The sequence below is a fragment of the Macaca nemestrina genome, chromosome 7 (genome assembly GCF_043159975.1).
Source record: "Macaca nemestrina isolate mMacNem1 chromosome 7, mMacNem.hap1, whole genome shotgun sequence".
NCBI lineage: Eukaryota > Metazoa > Chordata > Mammalia > Primates > Cercopithecidae > Macaca > Macaca nemestrina.
In genome coordinates this window covers 30,652,167-30,673,858 of record NC_092131.1, presented here as the reverse complement: position 1 = coordinate 30,673,858, position 21,692 = coordinate 30,652,167, and the positions used below count along the sequence as shown (strand labels likewise).

At 52.7% G+C, this 21,692-nt stretch overlaps 1 protein-coding gene and 1 long non-coding RNA gene across 12 annotated transcripts in view; one reads left to right on the top strand and one right to left on the bottom strand.

The window, feature by feature from the left end:
* Positions 1–21,692, top strand: part of LOC105495851 (transmembrane protein 63C) — an 85,150-nt gene that overhangs the window by 52,340 nt on the left and 11,118 nt on the right. For all 11 annotated transcript variants that reach the window (XM_011765708.3, XM_011765712.3, XM_071099808.1 and 8 more), the window contains 15 exons: positions 1,436–1,473; positions 4,425–4,567; positions 6,283–6,331; positions 9,184–9,292; positions 11,089–11,162; positions 11,805–11,885; positions 11,996–12,119; positions 12,872–13,005; positions 14,710–14,832; positions 15,267–15,420; positions 17,019–17,125; positions 18,611–18,697; positions 19,280–19,345; positions 21,034–21,196; positions 21,452–21,557. In XM_011765708.3, the coding sequence (XP_011764010.1) occupies positions 1,436–1,473; positions 4,425–4,567; positions 6,283–6,331; positions 9,184–9,292; positions 11,089–11,162; positions 11,805–11,885; positions 11,996–12,119; positions 12,872–13,005; positions 14,710–14,832; positions 15,267–15,420; positions 17,019–17,125; positions 18,611–18,697; positions 19,280–19,345; positions 21,034–21,196; positions 21,452–21,557 (1,558 nt within the window). The remainder of the gene's footprint in view (positions 1–1,435; positions 1,474–4,424; positions 4,568–6,282; positions 6,332–9,183; positions 9,293–11,088; positions 11,163–11,804; positions 11,886–11,995; positions 12,120–12,871; positions 13,006–14,709; positions 14,833–15,266; positions 15,421–17,018; positions 17,126–18,610; positions 18,698–19,279; positions 19,346–21,033; positions 21,197–21,451; positions 21,558–21,692) is intronic.
* LOC139364234 (uncharacterized) lies at positions 13,166–16,882 on the bottom strand. The gene is made up of 3 exons (XR_011625685.1): positions 16,744–16,882; positions 14,140–14,291; positions 13,166–13,291 (listed from the first exon to the last, which is right to left on the bottom strand). It is a non-coding gene; the product is annotated as an uncharacterized lncRNA (long non-coding RNA).

Genomic DNA, 21,692 nt, shown 5'->3' with positions numbered 1-21,692 from the left:
CCTTTCTGGGGATGCTCCTCACTGCTGCTGCCACCAGCATGCTATTCCCCTTCATTGCTCTGACTCACACCTGAACCTTTATCCTTAATTTAGCTCCCCAGGATATAGCTGGAGGAATATCCTGCCGTGAACACCCACCGATTGGCCATTGTCACCATCAGCCAACCCAATACAGGGAAGGGGCCTTAGAAAGTGGGACTTATGCCAAGGGGAGCAAGGGACCGCTGTTTCTTTTGTGCCTTCTCAAAAGGAAGCAACGAGGAAAGACAAAAAAGAAACAGATGTCCTTTGCTCCCCTTGGCATAAGGCCCACCTTCTAAGTCTCCTTCCCTGTGTCAGGTTGGCTGATAGTTGCTTCCTTTTGGGAAACACCTCTTCCCCAGTCCGTGTGGTTCCAGAGGACCATCAATCAAGAGGTCTGCCCAGTTCACAGAAGTGCACATGACCCAAACGGAGCCATTCTAGAGCTGTAACCTTGTGCAAGGCTTTGCTAAGTCCTCTGGGATCCCAGAAAGAAGCAGGCACCAGGATAACTTCACCAGCTACCAGAGCTGGCAGCTTCTAGAGTTGCAGGCCCTAGCCCCCGCTCTTACACACCATTCCAAAGACGACTCTCTCTAGTCCCCCACCAGTCTCCCCATGGCTGAGGCCACCTTTCCCCACCACCCAGAAACTCAAGACAGCAAGACCCCAAGAGAAAGGTATCAACAGGACAGTACCCTCAGCACATGGCATCAAAGATACCACCAAACCACTCCAGGCTTCATGATGTTTACCGAGGTGCAGGAATTCAGAGGGAAAGAGACCTTCTCCCTTGCAACACCCACATCAATCTCCTTAAGGGATTTTTTTTTTTTTAATTTTAATAAGTGGGGTCTTGCTGTGTTGCCCAGGCTGGACTCAAACTCCTGGGCTCAAGTGATCCACCTGCCTCAGCCTCTTGAGCTGCTGAGATTAAGAGTGTGAGCCACCATGCCTGGCTTCCTTAAGGAAATTTTAATTGGCCCCACTTGGGTAAAGTTCCCATTGGCCAGTCAGTCACTGGAGGCAAATTCCCACTTGGACAGAGTAAGAGTAGGAGCCCACTGGACCACACGCATCCAGGGAAGGGCATCTCCGGAAGGAAGCATGAAGGACGGACAGAGAGCGACAGATGTTCACCCCGGAAGGAGTCACTTCTCCCCCTCCAGTTCAAGAGTCACCTTCTGAACCCCATTTCCTGTAACAGGAAGGCAGAGATGTCCCCTCATTTCCAAGGAAGCTTCTCCCTCCACAGTCACTGGTTCCCAACTGAGCCTTCAGAGTCTTTTTCCTGGGAAGGAGGCCCCGGACACTGCCGCAGCTGCCTCAGATGACCCGGCCGCCTGGGTTCCCAGAGCTGGGCAGGGCGGGCCAGGGCCTGAGTTTTCTCACAGTTTCTCTCCTTTCCCCCCAGGGCTTCTGTTCCTGGTTCTTCAACAGCATAACCATGAAGTAAGTGCCCGGGCTCTGTGCGCTTGTGACTGTGTTGCCTTGGGGATCGGGGGTGGAGGCTCCTGGAAAAGTTAGCAGCCCCCAGCCTGGGATGACAGGGCCTGAGCTCCACACCCTCCCCACCACCTCGGCCCATCACCGGTGAAGGATGCTTTCCTGGGTGACAATTGGTGAAGCGGGAACTGGGCACAGCCCACTGCCCCTCAGGGAAGGACCACTTTTAATAGCTGAATCATTACTCACATGCTTATAGAAATGCTTCTGTGAACTCCACACGAGGAAAAAGAAATCCTTCCTTTGTGCTATCTGCTTTATTTCTGTGAACATCATTCAGCATATCATGTGTTCGCCCTTCTGCCCAAGCAAACACATCTGGCGGAAGGGCAGGCCTCTCTCGGCCTCGGTGCCTGGAGAGCAGAGGGGCAGCCCTTGCCCATCTCACCTTCTGGGTTTCTTGAATGCCAGATCCCACTTTGCAAAACAGCAGATCCCAAGTCACCCGTTTTCTCCTGCAAGCCGACCTCAAGTTACCTATTTTCTCCTGATTCCTCAACACCAGCCAGACGCTTCAGCAGCGCAGACACTTACCAGAGCTCTGTGTTCCCACTGCATAGGCATACACGCGTGCACACTCATACATACACGCACACACACGAGCATGTGTGCACACAGCTCTTCCTCCACCTCAGACCCCACATACTCATGGGCTCTCCCTCAGTGTGCTCCATCTGTCCTGTCCTGCCCATCCTTAAAACCCCTCCACCCCACCCTTACCCAAAGACTCCTATCATGGAGACCCCTCTGTCAGGGACTCAACATCTGGGAAAGCAGGAAGGCAGCGCATTGCACCGTGCATCCAGCACCCCTTGAGAGCAGTGTCATTGAAGACAGTTTAATGAGTTTACTGAGCAGCAATAAGTCAAGCAGAGTCCCCATGCACAAACGCACGCGATCTGGTTGGAGAAATAAAGGTGAACAAGACTCCCTTCGTAGAATTCAGAATGGGAGGGTTATAATTGCCGTGCAGAGGGCATCTGGGGAAGAGATAAAGGAATTCCAACTGGAAAAGTACAGTTTTGAGCTAGGCATTAGAGGACAGGAAGAGTTTCAACAGGCGCAATGTGGGATGTGGAGGGCACATCACAAGTAAAGGACTGTGGCCGGGCGCGGTGGCTCACGCCTGTAATTCCAGCACTTTGGGAGGTCGAAGTGGGCGGATCACGAGGTCAGGAGATCGAGACCATCCTGACTAACACGGTGAAACCCCATCTCTATTAAAAATACAAAAAATTAGCTGGGCGTGGTAGCAGGCACCTGTAGTCCCAGCTACTCGGGAGGCTGAGGCAGGAGAATCGTGTGAACCTGGGAGGCGGAGCTTGCAGTGAGCTGAGATCATGCCACTGCATTCCAGCCCAGGTGACAGAGCAAGACTCTGTCTCAGAAAAAAGAAAAGAAGTAAAGGACTGTGTGAGCCAGTTTGTTGCAGAGATGAGTGGGGTGTACCCAGACATGGTAAATCTGGTGTGGTTAGAAGCAAGATTTCATGGTAAGTGTGGCAGGGGAGGGTAAAAGATTGGGCTGGAAGGATCAGTTGGGGTTTTTTTTTTTTGAGGCAGAGTCTCTCTTTGTCGCCCAGGTTGGAGTGCAGTAGCACAGTCTCAGTTCACTGCAACCTCCGCCTCCTGGGTTCAAGCAATTCTCCTACCTCAGCCTCCTGAGTAGCTGGGATTACAGGCACATGCCACCATGCCCTGCTAATTTTTGTATTTTTAGTAAAGACGGGGTTTCACCATGTTGGCCAGGCTGGCCTCGAACTCCTGACCTGAGGTGGGCCACCTGCCTCACTCTTTCAAAGCGCTGGGATTACAGGCATGAGCCACCACATTGGGCCTCAGCTGGGATCTTGACTGGCATACTGAGAATCTTGGGCTTTCATCTAGAGACAGTAGGGAGTCAATTAGTATTTTCAAGCAGGAAAGTCAAAACGATATATGTGTTTAGGCAGAAGTGTGGAGAGTGAATGGCCTTAGAGAAAGTCCAAAGTCAAGGTGAGCAGTTAAGGAGGCTATTCCAATGGTCGAGGTGGGAGGTGCTGGTGACCTGAACTGGGGCAGTGACTACAGAAACAACGGAAAAAATTGTCTTCCACAAAACTGGTCCCTGGTGCCAAAAAAGTTGGGGACCACTGCTGTATAGTATTTCATGATTTATATATCACAGTTCTTGTGTCCATTTCACCTTGATAGACATGTAAGTTGTTTCCAGTTTGAGGATGTTACAAGTAATGCATCTATGAAATTTTTATACATGTCTCTGGGTACACATGTCATGCATTTCTGTTGGGTGTAAACCTAGGAGTAGAATCGCTAGGTCATAGAATGTGCATGATTTCCATTTCAGTAGATAATACCAACTGTTCTCCAGTGTAACTGGGCCAGTGTATACACCCGTGAGAACAGGAGAGCTCCCAATGCCCCACACTCTCACCAACACTTACTGTTGTCCAACTTTCCAACTTTGGCAAATCTGGCAGTGTGGAGTGATAGCTCGTTATCTCATCATGGGTTTCAGGTGTTCCTTTTTTCCTAATAGGCTGCCTCTCAATACCACGAATGCTTTGTCTGGTGGTATGGCTGCACCATAGCAACCACTCAAAATGTTTGAAGAAGTAATAAAAGGATGAATGAACGCTCTATTTCAAGAGCGTTTCTGGATTCCTGAGTGTGTATCTGTAACAGAGCCCCTATCTTTGATATGTCTGTGAAATTCAGTTAAGGTATACTTCAGGGATAACAGAGGCTTTGAGATATAGGGCAATATTTAAAAAAACAAAAACAAAAAAAAAACTTGGGGAGGCGGTGATCATTTGCTGTCCTTCCCTCTGCCTCCCTGCAACAAGTGGTGGCCACGCTGGCTCCCGAGGCATGTCCTTGTCTATGTGTCTCTTCCAGGGATGAGGATCTGATTAACAAGTGTGGGGACGACGCACGCATCTACATCGTGTTCCAGTACCACCTCATCATCTTCGTGCTCATCATCTGCATCCCCTCCCTGGGCATCATTTTGCCCATCAACTATACTGGATCCGTTCTGGGTAGGCAGAGCTCAGTGGGCCCCAGGGCAGCCGCTGGACCTGAGAGGCAGCCAGGCAAGCCAGTCAGGGCTGGGGTTGAGGGTCTAGACATCTATTTTAATCCTGCCTCTTGGAGTTTGTTGTTGTGTGAACCTGGACAAGCCATGCTTCACTTCTCTCAGGTGGAGACTGGAGACGATTCCTCCTTTGTTACAGGTTTGGCCCAGGGCCTGGCACACAGCAGGCACATAGTATTAATTCATTTGGGAATTGAGTGTTCATTCACGGCCCCACTCTGGCTGGGTGTTCCTGGGGACCCTTTTGTGACATGTGACCCACTGCAAAGATCCCTGAACCCATTCTGTTGGACATAACACTGTAAGTGCAGAATTTGTCTTGTGGGACCTCTGCTCCCACTCACTGGAAGAGGGTAAGCCCTTCGGACAGAACAGCATTGTGGATGAGACCTGGGCTTCCAAAACAGAACAATCAGGACTCCACAATGTTTACCCACACCTGCACCCCAGAAAATACCTTTGCCTAGTTAATATGTTATTTTATTTTATTTATTTATTTATTTATTTATTTATTTATTTATTTATTTATTGAGACAGAGTTTTGCTATTGTCGCCCAGGCTGGAGTGCAATGGCATAATCTCAGCTCACTGCAACCTCTGCCTCCTGGGTTCAAGTGATTCTCCTGCCTCAGCCTCCCGAGTAGCTGGGATTACAGGCACTTGCCCGCACACCTGGCTAATTTTTGTATTTTTAGTAGAGACGGGGTTTCACCATGTTGGTCAGGCTGGTCTCAAACTCCTGACCTCCAGTGATCCGCCCGCCTCAGCCTCCCAAAGTGCTGAGATTACAGGCATGAGCCACCAAGCCTGGCCGCTAACATGTGATTTAACCTAGTATATGGCAAATCAGTCTCCTGAGCTTCACTTTCCTCAGCTGTCTTAGGGATTGGGAGATCACATACCTACACAGTGCTTGATAGACGTAGTAGATGCTCAATGAATAGCAGGTAGTATTTCACTTAGAATCATGAAGCTGAACGGAGCTGTGTGAAGACTGCACAACTGGGTGGTGCAGAATAGCACCTTAAATGCCCCAGTGGAAACCAGCTTTACCTTGATTCCTCAGGTTTCTACCTGTTTGTCCTTGGCCAGAGGTAGACCTGAATTCAGTTTAGCACACAGTGTCCATACCACCAAATTCCACTACTAGAGTAACATCTGAGTCCTTGTCTTGTCTTATCCTAAGAGCTGGTATGTTGGCAGTGATCATATCATGCAGGATTTTTAGACACATTTTACAAGGGAGTGTCCGAACCGTCAAACTAATACACCTAGCCAGAAGGATTTCCTCTGAATAAGGCAGTGTTGCCTTTTCTGGACATTGCCAGTGGTAATAGTGTTGCTAATGTCATCATTCTGCTCATGGCTGGATGGCTGGTACCTTCAACAAGCATTCACTGGGTGTCCATTATGCGCCAATCGTGCCCTGGAGATACCACACAAAGAAGTGTGCACGCTTTCCTCCCAAGAGCCCCAGTCAGCAGTGCCAGGGAAAAGAGGCCTCTGATGTTTTTGTTAAAAGTTGGGGACAAGCTCTGGGGAACCGGAAGGAAGAGGAGGACAAAGGCAAGCATCTCCAGACCCCAGGCATTCGTCCAGGAACCTTGAACTCTGGTGCCCCACAGCAACTGAGGAGCCAGCAACTTCTTTCTCTTTCAGACTGGAGCAGTCACTTTGCTCGGACCACCATTGTCAATGTCTCCACAGAGTAGGTACCTGATCTGAAGCTCCCATTCCATTGGCTGGGGGTGTTGGTGTGGAGAGGAGGTCTCACATGTCAGTTTGTAACATGGGCACCGTTTTGCTGATAAGAACGGCCTGGTTTCCCTGGGAACCGGGTCCTGAGTGAGATGCCGGAAGCTGCATCCTCTCGGTGGGGCAGGGCTCTTGGTGTGAGATGAGACCCTGTGTCCTCATCTGTCATGAGTGGAGCTGCCCAAACTGGCCACTCATGAAGACGTGGAGAAATGGTCCTATTTGCTTCGTGTAGCCAGATCCCAAGAGGCAGAGGCCCTGTGCTGAAAGAGATTGAAGATTGTTTTCCTGCCACCAATAGGCTCCAGTCAGCCATCATACACCTGAGTGAATCACAGTCCCCCTCAGAGTCCCACAGCAGACTCATGTCCCCCCTCTGCCATTAACTGGCCCTGGGTCTGAAGCAGTGTGCCCCCAACACTGAGCTTCAGTCCTTCTCCATGTCCATCACTGGGGAAGGGCTGGTGAATATACTCTCTCAGCTCCTTCCCCTCACAGGCCAGGAACCTGGGGATTCCAACATCAGCCGACCTGGCTGGTGGCATATCAATTTACCCCGAGGCAAATGCGGCCCTGTTGGGCCATGCCATGGCCTAGGTGTCTAGGCCAGCTTGGCTGATTCCTGACAAAGCTGCAGAAGCAGTTCCAGCCAGTGTGAGTGGGGCTCACACACCCCTGCCCCATCTCGCCTCCTCCCACCCCTGTCCCTCTGCCCCTGCTCTCCTGCAATACACCTTGGAGCAGACTGGCTTAACCCAAGCTCTGAAATCAGCAGAAAGGGGCTATGACATCCTCTCATCTCTGCTTTCACCATATCCTCCCCTGGGGATGCCAACCAGAGCAGGGATATCGGCTCCTTCCCAAGGCCCATTGCTGGCCCGAGGTACCTACATCTTCCCAACAAAAAGTGAATTCTAGTAGTACAGCAAAAAGCCATCAGTCTCCATGAATCCATCCTGGCAGAGAGCTGGAGCGTTCTGTAGAGACCATGTAGCCTTGCCCCTCTATGAAAACTGAGGGTGGAGGCATCTAGCAGATGGCAATGGCGTGTGAGGTGCCAGGCACCTTTTGAAGCAAGGTGACCTTTCTCCCCTCTAACCATGTGGAATAAGGTGGGCCCTATTTCTGAGTAGCAATCCTAGCCAGATGCTTTGGGATGGCATCACGTGAGTTGAAAGCAGGGATGGCAAACATGGCCCAAGTGCCATGACTCTCCTACCCCAGGGGCGGTGCTGCAAACCATCTGGCTCTCCTTCCTCAAGGCCTGCAGGTAACCCAGGTTCTTCCTCACTTGGTCTGCTGGGCAACCATGGGGGCCTGAGCCACAGCAGCTGGCAGGATGGTGTTACAGTGATGAATCTTAAGTTCTTCAGCAGCTCTGGGCTCACCTCCCAGTGCACCACTGCTACGGTGACCTTGGGTGGGTCACCAACCCTCTCTCACCCTCATTTCCCTTTGAGTGAAGTGAAGATAACCACATGCATGGCTATGTGTGTGGTTGAGTCTAGTGAGAAAATGCACACCATGCACTAAGTCCCACCTGGATCTGGCTCAGAGTAAACACTCAATACACATCCCCCTCATGAGCTGGAGCAAGACCCCTTCTCACCACTGATGCCCCTTCCAAGGCACCTGAGTGTCTGGACTCCAAGAAGGTGTTCCTGGAGAGACTGCATGTGGGCTGGGAGAGGGGGGTCCTGGGAGATTGTGATCGGTGGGAGGGGAGGGTCTGAGAAGACTGCAATGGATGGGGAGATATTTGGGGAGACTGTGATGGCTGGGAGGGAGACCTGGGAGACTGTGATGGGTCGGGGGAGGTGTCCAGGGAGCCTGAGATGGGTGGGGCTGTCCCAGGAGACTGCGACTGGTGGAACGGGTCCAAGGAGACTGTGACCATGACTGGCTAGGGGGTCCAGGGAGACTGCAATGGGTGGGATGGGGGGGTCCGGGGAAACTGTGATGGGTGGGAGGGAGCAGGGAGCCCTAGGAGACTGCGATGGGTGGGGGAGGTGTCCAGGGGGACTGCAATGGGTGGGGGTCTGGGGAGACTGTGATGGGTGGGGGGATCTGGGGAGACAGTGATGGGTGGGGGTCTGGGGAGACTGTGATGGGTGGAGGTCTGGGGAGACTGTGATGGGTGGGGGGTCTAGGGAGACTGTGATGGGTGGAGGTGTGGGGAGACTGTGATGGGTGGAGGTGTGGGGAGACTGTGATGGGTGGGGGGTCTGGGGAGACTGTGATGGGTGGAGGTCTTGGGAGACTGTGATGGGTGGGGGGTCTGGGGAGACTGTGATGGGTGGAGGTGTGGGGAGACTGTGATGGGTGGAGGGTCTGGGGAGACTGTGATGGGTGGGGGGTCTGGGGAGACTGTGATGGGTGGAGGTGTGGGGAGACAGTGATGGGTGGGGGGTCTGGGGAGACTGTGATGGGTGGGGGTATGGGGAGACTGTGATGGGTGGGGGGTCTGGGGAGACTGTGATGGGTGGAGGTGTGGAGAGACTGTGATGGGTGGGGGGTCTGGGGAGACTGTGATGGGTGGGGGTATATGGGGAGACTGTGATGGATGGGGTCTGGGGAGACTGTGATGCATGGGGGTGTGGGGAGACTGTGATGCATGGGGGTGTGGGGAGAATGTGATGGATGGGGGTAGTCCCGGGAGACTGCGATGGGTTGGGGTCTGAGGAGACTGTGAGAGGTCGGGAGGCCCCAGGAGACTGATGGCAGGAGGAGGCCCAGGGGTCTGTGTGCAGTGGGCTCTGGGGAGCTCGCAGGCTGACCTCACTGCTGCTGCCTGCCTCCCTGTAGGAGCAAGCTCCTGTGGCTGCACAGCCTGCTGTCCTTCTTCTACTTCATCACCAACTTTGTGTTCATGGCTCATCACTGCCTGAGGTTTGCGCCCAGGAATAGCCAAAAGGTAAGTGGCCTACAAAGCTGCTCCCCACTGGGCCAACCACTCCCAGCCCTCAGAGAAGCCCTCAGAGGGTCCAGGGAGACTGTGGCAGATGGGAGGGGGCGGTTTCACCTGAGCAGGGGCCAAGCTTCCTCCCTTCAGCCCTAGTAACAATTATCTGGCCCCCACCTCTCACCCTCCTCCACCCTCCTCCACCCTATCACCCCCAATGAACTTTCAGACTGGTTGGTAAATAGCTGCTGCCCAGGTACCTCCTATCCCTGCCCCTCTGCTGCCCCGCCCCTCCCCAGGGACTCTTGGACTTCCCACCATCCGAAAACTAAAGGATTAACAAGGCCCAGTGGACCAGCGGGGGCCTCCATGCTAAGTGGTCAGGGCCCTGCTGAACTGCTGCTACTTAGTGTACCTGGCCCTGCCCACTCCTGCTAGGGCCATGCCTTGCCCTTCTGCAATCTCTCTGAGGTCAGAGACCCCCTGTGTTTCCCCACCGTCTCAGTTTGGGTGACCCCATCCAAGCAGACCCTGAGACTTGGATTGAGTAGCACTTGTTTATGGGAGGTGATCCCAGGAAACGCCAGTAAGGGAGTGAGGATGCAAAGGCAACCAAAAAAAAGGGAGCATAGAGGGGCAGCTTACCACTGGAGGCAGCTGGAGCTTTATGACCTGGGAATTCTGGGAGTTGGTGTAGAACACATGCCCCAGAATTTTCCTGGAGGTGAGCAATCGGGGTATTTTTCCACCAGCTCCCTGTCCACCATTCATTGAGGGTTGCACTTGGGGGCTTTAAACCTCAATGAATGCTTGCCCTGCACAAAAGCAGAACATGCCCCAAGGCCGGGAAAGAACAGTCGCTGTGTTTGCAGCATGCCACAGGCTTTGGTGTGCAGAGATGACTGATGGGGGGCCACGGGTGGGGAGGGGCAACAGCAAGGATGAGCGTCCTTGGCTCCTGTCCTCAGCCTTTCAATGGTTCAGTGGTGTGGAGTCAGCTCCTTCCAAGCCATCCATTCAAAAGGCCTGATTCACTTGAACCCACCCCAGAGTGCAAATCCACATTCCCTGAAAAGTGAACCCAAATGCTTCAGCCTGCCAGGCGTGGAGGCTTGGTCACCCTTGACCAGTCTGGTGTCTGCTACTTCAGCTTTCCTTATTGTTACCAGAAGCCTCTTTCAAGACCCCTGATTCTTGCAGCGCAGTTTATCAGACTGTCGTCTTAACGGTGACGACCCAGGAAGATATTTCCCATTCACAGAATAAAATGTGAAGTTTGTGAGAAGCTTCCCTATCCTCTCCCCAGAGTCTTGGTTACTTCCCAGCTCCCCCACCCAGTCTCATGTGAGGGATTTCTCTAGCAATGTGAGGCTTTATGCTGGAGTAGTGGAAGCTACAGGGAGAGCAGAAATCACTGTGGGGTCGCTCGGGCAGCTCTTTCCAATCATGGAGCTCTGATCCTCCACCCCAGCCTGATGGCGGCTTCCAGCCCTTCCTCCCTTCACCACAGTGGTCTGTGGCAGGGCACCCACAGCTGGGCACAGAGGAGAACAGAAGCACAATGGACCAACCTCAGAGCTGCCTGGCTCAGCTGGGCCACTGTGGGTTAAGGAAGCTGGCACTGTTTTGGCCCACAGTGTCCCAGCTTGGCTTTGGCTTTCTTGGCTGTCTCAGCAAGGAGACACTGGCATCAGCAGCCTGCTGGGAGCAGGCCTGCTCCCAGGAGACTCCGGGCCACCAAAAGACTCAGGTGTCTGGAATTCCTATGCAAGCACAGTCTTCTTTCTTCATTGATTATTCCCACCCAGGTCACAAGGACGCTAATGATCACCTATGTGCCCAAGGACATTGAAGACCCAGAAATCATCATTAAGCATTTTCAGTAAGTGGGTTGGGGTGGGCCGAGGCGTGGATGGCTTCCTCCCCGTAACCCTGCCTGGGTCCTCAAGTGGGTAGTGAGTTGGTGCAGGATGGTGGGACTGGGACACCCCAGGGTGGCTCTCCCTGGACTGAGCTCAGGATCTGAAAAGCTTTGCAGAATGGGGAGGGCCACTGGAGCTGGAGCAGGGTTTCTGAAGTCAGGGACTTCCTGCATGGCTGTGATAGGGGTGATGGGAGTTTTCCTTTCTGCTGTTGCTCCAACTACTGGGCACAGGGAACCCTGGATCACAGCTATTTAGAGCAGATCATCTGGAGACATCTTTTGTGACCCCAAGTTCCTAACCCCAAGGACACTGTTCACTGAGCTGACTCTCTCTTCGTGAACAGCTCTCTCCTGGGTTCCCCTCGGGTGGAGCTCCACCCTTTGGCCCTGTTCTGAGTTATGTAGGAAGGATTTGACAGCTCTCAGATCACCAAGGTTCAAACCCTGAGGTTCAGCTTTAGGAGCAGAGATGGAGTCTCCCATCCAGGAACACCAGGCAGCTGAGCCCCCCAGCCCTGGGGGCCGACATGCTGGGCAGGGGCTAGGGGCAGCACATCCCCACCCCACAGGCCAACTCAGCACCCATGTTTGTGGCCGCAGCGAGGCCTATCCAGGCAGTGTCGTGACCAGAGTCCACTTCTGCTACGACGTCAGGAACCTGATCGACTTGGACGATCAGAGGTGAGGCTGCAGCGGGGCCTTTCGGCGCCCGGGGTTGGGGTAAAAGGGGAGGATGGGGCTCTGCTGGTCCCTGACCTGCAGGTCCTTCTCCTGTTGCCCACCGCTGGCAGGCGCCACGCCATGCGGGGCCGGCTCTTCTACACAGCCAAGGCCAAGAAGACTGGGAAGGTGATGATCAGGATCCACCCCTGCGCCCGCCTGTGCTTCTGCAAGTGCTGGACCTGCTTCAAGGAGGTAACTGGCTTGAGCATCGGGAGCACAGCAAGGGAGCGGTAGGGTCCTGGGGCTCTAGGATCTGTGCCTTCACCCGCACTGTTGGACCCCAGGCCCCATTCAGGTCTGCTCCAGTGCTCCCCACCCAGCTCCTCCCTCCCCATCCACCATGTCCTGCCTCTCTGTTGAGATGGGAGCCTTTCTGGAGGCCACCTTCAGAACAATGCAGGGAAGCTTGCTCTTGTCTCCTTTCTGGTCTTGGATGGGAGAATGAGAGAGAAGGACCAGAGAAAACACAGCAGGCTACACGAGGCTGCCAGGCCTCAGGCTCCCAAAGAGATAGGACAGAAACATTTGAAGGCAGCAGCCTGTCTTATCACCTGACCACTGTGGCTCAAAGAAGGCGTCAAGACTCAGACACCTGCTTCAGGACCACACCGAACTTCTGCCATCCCAGGAAAAGAATCACCCCCTCTTGTGGAAATGCGGCAAACACATTATCTCACCTCTCTGGGGTCCACCCCAAGCCTGAAAGCCCCTGGGTACCCCTAGCTATGCCTCACTTTCCTCAGATCTAAGGGCAGGGGTGAAAGGCAGTCATCGCCTCTTCTTGTTCTAGAGGTGGGACTTTGGAGGCCAGCCAGGGTCCTGGGCTCCTTGAGGTGCTTCAAGGCCACCACAATCCAGGGAGGCTTGAGTGGGGAGGAACCTCGTGACCAGGGAGGCCTTACTGGGGCTCTGGCCCCAGCCCTGAGGGCTGCCTGCCACCCCAGGTGGATGCAGAGCAGTATTACAGCGAGCTAGAGGAGCAGCTAACGGACGAGTTCAACGCCGAGCTCAACCGCGTGCCGCTCAAGCGCCTGGACCTGATCTTCGTCACCTTCCAGGACTCCAGGATGGCCAAGCGGTGAGCACCAGGCAGGCACCCCACTCAGCCCCAAGAACACCCCTGCTTCTCGGCACTCTCGTCCCTCTCCCCCTCCAGTTTCCCCTTCTGCCTCCCCTGGGCCCTCCATGCTCCTCACAGGCAGCTGCCCTCTGGCTCTCCAGTAGGATGAGATGGCCATACCTGCTTCTCCTAGCTGCTGGGGCCCAGCCGGTCTCCAGGGGTGCCCAGGCCGGGGCTCCTCACTCCCTGTCCTTGCTTCAGCACAGAGGTGGCCCCAGAAGCCTTTGACCTCATGGTTCCTCTTCTGTCCTTGACAAGAATGACATCCCTTTTTCTTTTTCTTTCTTTCGTTTTTTTTTTTTTTGAGACAGAGTCTTGCTCTGTCACCCTGGCTGGAGAGCAGTGGCACAATCTTGGCTCACTGCAACCTCTGCCTCCCAGGTTCAAGCGATTCTCCCGCCTCAGCCTCCCAAGTCGCTGGGATTACAGGTGCCCGCCACCAAGCCCAGCTAATTTTTGTATTTTTAGTAGAGATGGGGTTTCACCATGTTGGCTGGGCTGGTCTCGAACTCCTGACCTCAGGTGATCTGCCTACCTCAGTCTCCCAAAGTGCTGGGATTACAGGTGTGAGCCACCACGCCCAACCGACACACACGTCACTCCCTCCTCACCATAAGAGAGCATCAGGATAGAGAAGCTCTGCTTGCCCTTCTGCTGCTGCAGGCCTCCCCTAATTCATAGCTCTACAGTCCCCTCTCTTTTCCGCCCCAGCCTCTGGCAGCCCATGCATTGACAAGGAATGAATTCAGTCCACTCTGGAATGTTCCAGAAGGATCCTTAGGACTGGGCCAAAGTCCTAAAGGAGCTCCAGAATTTATCTCTTAAGAATTGTCGGGGGCGGGTGGGATCTTCTTTCCGGGGGAGACTGATCCTGTACAGCACATTGTTCCCACCCACCCCACCCCTACAAAGGAAGAGAACTGCCTAGATTTTGCTCACAAACAATGGTGCACAATTTTGCAAGTTCCTTACGCTCTCAACTTGTTATCTGGAAAATTTGGTTACTGATATCGGCCCTGTTCACCTCCCGGAAGGTTGACAAGTGATATGCCTTCTATTCCATTTCCGTGTTGTTTAAAGCAATACACCTACCTAAGGTAACATTGTTCATTCTTTGAGACATCATCATTTGGTAGAGAGGATCCGAGGCTTAATTACAGCGGAATATGAGCTAGCAAGCCAGAGGTGGGGCTCCAGCACCTGCTCCTCTTTGGTCACATCTCTAGGCACCTTGATTTAGTCATCTGTGCATTGGAAATAATACTGGTCATCAATTAGCACACAGAACTCAATAATTAGTAGCTATTGATATTAAGATGAGGCTAAAAGTAGTACCTCCCTTATCAAATCTCAAAGAAAGAGTGTGTCTATGTGCTGTCACTGCTGTTAAGGGGAAAGGCAGAAACAGAACCACATGGCACCCCTGCCCTTCCTGGGCAGTCAAGGCACCCTCAGAAGCCCTTTCCTCCAGACACTGGGCCTTAGGAACTGTCCACCTGTAAGGTCCTGAAGACATAGCCAAGGCTTCAAGAATCCCTAGGAAGGGGGTGAGCCCCCATCTGTAGGACCACCATAGTGACCCTGAGCCCCTGGCATGAGACCCTCCTAAGCCCATCCCCCACCCCCAGACCCACGTCTCCTCCTCTTCTCCCCTCTCTGCAGCGTCCGTAAGGATTACAAATATATCCATTGTGGTGTGCAACCCCAGCAGTCCTCAGTGACCACCATCGTCAAATCCTATTACTGGAGGGTCACTATGGCTCCACACCCCAAAGACATTATTTGGTAAGCCTTTTCCATCCCTCCCCTCTCCTCTGAGCTCCTCTGAGACTGAAGAAGGCAGCAGGACAGGGCCTTCTCTCCCCATGTCATTGCCCAACAGAGACTCCAAGGGGACTAAGTTCCATGCTTTCCTAAGCACCACAACCTGTGTGTACCACTAGATTCATTCCCACAAATGTGGGAGGCATCCAACCCTTAGCAAAAAGGTTTTTCCTGCAGAAGGAACTCAGGTCCATTTTTTTTTTGGCTATATGCACCGGATCCTTTATAAACAGTGTGACAGGGGGCGGTCCAGGGGCCCACTGCATGCAGGTCTGGGCCCAGGAGGCTGGATTAGACCAGGCCAGCCTGGGTCCACAGCTGGCCTGCAGCAAACAGCACGTGGCCTCTAAGAACTGATGTCTCTAAGTGTGCCTCCTTCTTTCATCCCTCCCCAGGAAACACCTGTCTGTCCGCCGCTTCTTTTGGTGGGCCCGCTTTATCGCAATCAACACCTTCCTCTTCTTCCTCTTCTTCTTCCTCACCACGCCTGCCATCATCATGAACACTATCGACATGTACAACGTCACCCGCCCCATCGAGAAGCTGCAGGTGCCTCCTCTGCTCAGGCCAGGCCTGGGGGCCCCAGGGAGATCAAGGAAGAATTCAGGCGAGGATGGAATGGGGGGGCCCCCTGGGATGCGGCTGTGGAGCCCATACAGTGGGAACATTGTGGAGGTGGCCGTGGTGCAAATGGTGGGGTAGGGCTTGATTTGTTCTAAAGGGATGAAGGTGGGTGACTGCCAGTCTTAGGGACCAGGGCTAGAACAGGGAGGGAGAGTGGAGAGTCCACAGGCAGGTCCTGGGGTGAGTTGGAGTGGGTGTCGTCCTGTCAACATGGGCTCAGAGGTCTTCATGAACGGGGTCATCCCAGGCCAGCGTGGAGTCCAGAGGGTGTGGCAAATGTGAGTGGCTCTGCTTTCCACAAGTTGTTCAGGGCAGCAGTCTCCTGGTTTGTGTAGTATGGTTGAGGGTGAGGAAGAGTGAGGTAAGTCCCAACGCAGCCCTCTCAGAGAAGTGGGAACTCCAGATCTGCCTCCACCTCCCTCATCTCCAGACACCTGCACTCTAGGCTGGGATCGCTCAGCCCTGGAGGAACCATCTCTGAAGTTAGGGGATACCTTCTACTGATGGTGCAGGTCAGAGGGAGCCTAGCCTATTTCCAAATTCTTTAGGCTCAAGACTGTGAAGATGAGCCTGGAAGGTCTCTTCTTCCATATTCTCCCCATCCTCATTTCCAACAACACACATGTGCACGTGCACATGCACACACACACAAAGTCAACACACGTGCATGCACACACGCACACATGCACACACTCACAGAGTCAACACACGTGTGCATGCCCACATGCACATACAGTCAACACATGTGAGGCCGGGTACGGTGGCTCACGTCTGTAATCCCAGCACTTTGGGAGGCTGAGACAGGCGGATCACGAAGTCAGGAGATCGAGACCATCCTGGACAACACGGTGAAACCCCGTCTCTACTAAAAATACAAAAAAAATTAGCCGGGCGTGGTGGCGGGCGCCTGTAGGCCCAGCTACTCAGGAGGCTGAGGCAGGAGAATGGCGTGAACCCGGGAGGCGGAGCTTGCAGTGAGCCGAGATTGCGCCACTGCACTCCAGCCTGGGCAACAGAGCGAGACTCCGTCTTGAAAAAAAACAAAAACAAACAAAAAAACACGTGTGTATGCATACATGCACACATGCACGCACACGCGCACATACGCACACAAGTCAAGCCGCACCACTTCTGCTGCTGATTTTTGTTCTCCTTTGCAAACTTTGTAATAGGCCCCAGACCCCATCCAACCCCAGGACCACAGTTCTCCCTGGGGACTCCTCCATCCTCCCCTCCTCACCCACTCACATGTCATCACAGCAAAGGCAATGTCATCTCCCGGCTAGCTCTGGCCTTAGGAGGAAGTCACTCAGGAAAGCTCAGGCTGCTCCTCCAGTGACCTAGACCACTTGACCTTGGGTGTCAGCCTCTGCCTGGCCAGGAAGGCCAGTGAGAAGGGCCAGGCCCCTTGCAGCCTCCAGGAGAGCAAGCCAGCCCTGGGAGTGAGTGAGAGGAGAAGAGGCAGGGGGAAGGGGATGCTTGCATTGACGTCTCTCCTGCTATCCTCCCCTCTCCCCCTGCAGAGCCCAATTGTGACCCAGTTCTTCCCCTCTGTGATGCTCTGGGGCTTCACAGTGATACTGCCTCTGATTGTCTACTTCTCCGCCTTCCTGGAGGCCCACTGGACCAGGTGACCTGGGGGCCTCCTCTCCTAGCCCTGTGGGTTCTGCAGCCTCTTCCCCTGCCTTAGCTTCCCCGCTAGTCTGGCGCTTGGGCCTCCCCTCTAGCCTAAGAAGGATGATTGATAAGGGATGATTTTGATACCTGAAACCATCCCCAAAGACCAACAGATGTTCTGTCTTTGGAAGCAGGTTCTGGGTTGTCTCTGGGCCCCTGGGATGCTGAGATAGAGCCACTGTCTAAGAGCGTGGGGCCAAAACCAAGCCCTCCTTGGGCTTCTCCCTCAGCCCCCAGCCATATCCTGAAAGCATGGAGCTGTAGGCATGAGCTAGGCAGTCCCAGGCATTCCACGCAGAAGGCATAGGAGGAAAGACTTGTGTGGGAATGTCAGTAGAATGCTGTGGCCACACAGAGGGGCCCACACACTCACTGTGACTGTCATCACATATGACCCACACCATGCCAACCTTTTACCCAATCAGGAGCTTTCCCATTTGTTAGCCTTGATGGTTCTATGGTGGCAGCTCACTGGGTAGAAAGTATTTGCCATGCCCTGGGCAGGTGGCAGTACTTTGGCTTGAAAGCTGCATGCATCTCAAAAGTTACTTTCCACACCAAAAGTTCCTACCATTCCACCAGGCAGCAGCCAAAAGGTGTGTCCTAAGGGAAATCCTTCCTGGCCTTTTCCTCTGGCCGAGAACAAGACTTACATTGATGACTGAAACTCTGCAGGGATTTTGAGTATTCTTGGTAATGTCTCTTTAACACAGAGACATCAACTATATGGCCGATCTGTGCCTTCCCATCCCTTCCTGTACCCAGCACAGACATCACTAGTTGATCATGCTGTTCTTTCCGGCTGCCCCCAGATGCAGCACAGCTCACAGTGGTATATGGAGATGGCATCAGTATGCACGATTAAACCAGTTTCCCAGCCCAGATCTCTACTCTGCATATGTCTGTATTAGTCAGTTTTCACACTGCTGATAAAGACATACCCGAGACTGGACAATTTATAAAAGAAAGAGGTTTCATTGGACTCCGTATTAGTCCATTTGCAGTCTGCTGATAAAGACATACCCGAGACTGGGTAATTAATATAGGAAAAAGGGTTTATTGGACTTACAGTTCCATGTGGCTGGGGAAGCCTCACAATCATGGCGGCAGGCAAGGAGGAGCAAGCACGTGTTACGTGGATGGCAGCAGACAAAGAGAGCTTAGGCAGGGAAACTCCTCCTTCTAATACCATCAGATCTCACAAGACTTATTTGCTATCATGAGAACAGCAAGGGAAAGACCCACCCCCCATAATTCAATCTTCTCCCAGTGAGTCCCTCCCACAACACGTGGGAATTATGGGAGCTGCACGATGAGATTTGGGTGGGGACACAGAGTCAAACCATATCAGTGTTTCTCTTCCTCTCTATTACATAGTTAGGCCTTTGGTTCTTATTAGGCCATGTCCATTGATGAATATCTGTCTGTTTCCTTCTAGATCAAGTCAGAATCTGGTCATGGTGCACAAGTGCTACATCTTTCTGGTGTTCATGGTGGTCATTCTGCCCTCTATGGGACTGACCAGGTACCTTAATTCCAATTATCCCTCTTCTATTAGCCAGGCTGTCTTAGAGTTAAGACCTCCTCTTTCAGATACTGTAGACCTGCCCGTGGTTGCTGCAAACCCACTCCTCAAATGATAGCCCCGTGCCTGTCATGGGTGTAGCACGAGCCAGGCTTCCTGCAAACACTAACGTGTCAGCCGTGAGCTTGGCCCACATAGAGCTTATCATCTGGCTGGGGACACAGGCGTGCTTACCAGCTGCCTGACAGCCCCACATGGGAACAACACAGCCAAAGAGCAGTAGAAATTCAGAAGAGGGAGAGAGTACTATGAGAGAAGTGAGTGAATACTGTGAGAGAAATGTTTGCTCACAGTTTTGCAAACTGGCCCAGGTTGGCTGGAGAACGTGGCCTGGAGCTGAAAGGCCAAAGGGTTCAGGGCCAGGACAGCCCAGCACTAAGAAGGAAGAGGGGAAGTGTGGACTGGCCAGCTGGAATAAAGCAAGAGTCTTTCTTTGGAGACTGGGCAAGGGAGGATGGTTGAACCCTCAGCCTTAGCTCACAGGTTTGCTAACTAACAGACTTGCCTTGTTTTTGCTTCTAGTTTGGATGTCTTTCTCCGCTGGCTCTTTGACATCTACTATCTAGAGCAGGCCTCCATCAGGTTCCAGTGAGTACTCCCACATGTCCACCAGGGCTGCTGTGTATGCAAACTGGAGTGGGTATATGTGCTCTTCCCTGAGTCCACCACCTGAATTTGCTCACAGAAGTGTAGACAAATGCTTGTGAACACCCTCACTGGGCAGACTCGTTATCTTTCCTGTGCTGGGATCCCTCTGGCAATCTAGTTAAGCCCAGGGACCCCTTCTCAGAATGATATCTTTGAAATAACTGTATATTCGCAGGAAGTTGCCCCAAAACTGTATGGGGGTGGGTGTTCCATGAGCCCTTTATCCAGTTTCCCCCAATGGAAGCGTTGTGCATAACTATAGTGCAATATCAAAACCAGGAAATTGACACTGGTCCAATCCACAGGGCTTATTCTGATTCTGCCAGTTTTACATGTACTCTGAATGATGTCTTTATGTGCACAAAATACATGGATTACAAAGAAAACCGATTATACTGAATTATAGTTATCAAGATATTTTAAAAATCAAAATTTTGACATAGTCTTTATAAACACGTCAATAACAAGATATTGCCCCCCCCCCCCTTTTTTTTTTTTTTTTTTGAGACCAAGTCTCATTCTGTCACCCAGGCTAGAGTGCAGTGGCGCAATCTCGGCTCACTACAACCTCCACCTCTCGGGTTCAAGCGATTCTCCCACCTCAGCCTGCTGAGTAGCTGGGATTACAGGTGCATGCCACCATGCCCAGCTAATTTTTGTATTTTTAGTAGAGATGGGGTTTTACCATGTTGGCCAGGCTGGTCTCAAACTCCTGGCCTCAAGTGATCTGCCCGCCTCAACCTCCTAAAATGCTGGATTACAGGCTTGAGCCACCACGCCCAACCAATATTGCATTTTTTATATAAGAAAGCTAAAGTTACATTTTACTGTCTTAAAAACATCAGTATTAAAACTGATATTACTTATTGGAAGAAGAACATTAAACTAGGGGGGATCGTTGACAAAGCAACATGCAGACCATGTGGGACATTCTGCCAATTTCAATTTTTTTGTTTTAGTGGTAAGAAGTGTTGAGAATCCCAGTTTTCAAAGATATGTTGCAAATGACATGCAAACTTCCATAACTTGCTCTATAAGGCAAGGACCAGAATCCTTCAGGGTATTTTTTAGTAGAGATGAGGTTTCACCATGTTGGCTGGGCTAGTCTCAAACTCCTGACCTCAGGTGATCTGCCCACCTCAGCCTCCCAAAGTGCTGGGATTACAGGTGTGAGCCACCATGCCCTGCCATATTGCCCACATTCTTAATGCAAGAAACTGCTAAATTTCAGTTAGAGATTAGTGAAAATAAAGATGTTATTCTTTCCCATCCTAGTTTACAGACCCCCCAGAAACCCACTCATGGATTCTCCAGAGTCTTTGGACCTGGCTCAGACACCCTTGCTTTGGATCAGGTCAATGCAATCCCCTAACACACCCATGCTTTATGTGGTCCCTGCCCCTCCCTGCTCAGAGGACTGCTTGTTAACTTAATTGGGTTGGGGGAATATATATTATAGGAGAGAGGCAGAGAAAAAGAAAGAGAGCAAATGTTATTCTCCTTGTCTGTATCTGTATCTCCATCCTGACTCCCATTTCCTCTGCTGCTCTCCTCTCTCTCTTCCCTTTTAACATCTCTCCCTCTCCCCATGGCTTCCGTTGCTGCCTTCCCTCTCCCTCACTGCCCAGGTGTGTGTTCCTGCCAGACAACGGCGCCTTCTTTGTCAACTACGTGATCACGGCAGCTTTACTTGGCACAGGCATGGAGCTGCTGCGTCTGGGGTCACTCTTCTGCTACAGCACCCGCCTCTTCTTCTCTAGATCAGAGCCAGAGAGAGTCAACATCAGAAAGGTACAGGCTGGCCCTTTGCTGAGCACAGCCCTCAGTTTCCTTTGGGAGGGTGTCAGGGATAGAGCCTGCTAGAAGCACCAAGGGGGCTGAGGTGGGAGGGACGGTGTGAATGGGTGGCGGTGGGGCACCTTGGTCTACAGGGTTGGAAAGGAGGCTACCTCCAGGCCTGAGCTGCCAGCAGGCTGATGAGGAGCCACAGAAGTAGTGAAGCCAAGGGGACTGGGCCACCTGAGTGACGCCTGCCTTCTGCCCCAGAACCAGGCCATAGACTTCCAGTTTGGGCGTGAGTACGCGTGGATGATGAACGTGTTCAGCGTGGTGATGGCGTACAGCATCACTTGCCCCATCATTGTGCCTTTTGGTGAGTTATCTCCAAGGCATGCCCAAGGGCTGCACACCCGCAGATGGGGAGGAGGAATTGAGCCCCACAACATCAGTCCACCTCCTGAAGCATGAGGAGACCTGTTGGGGGGAGGTGTCAGGACCAGGGCCAAGC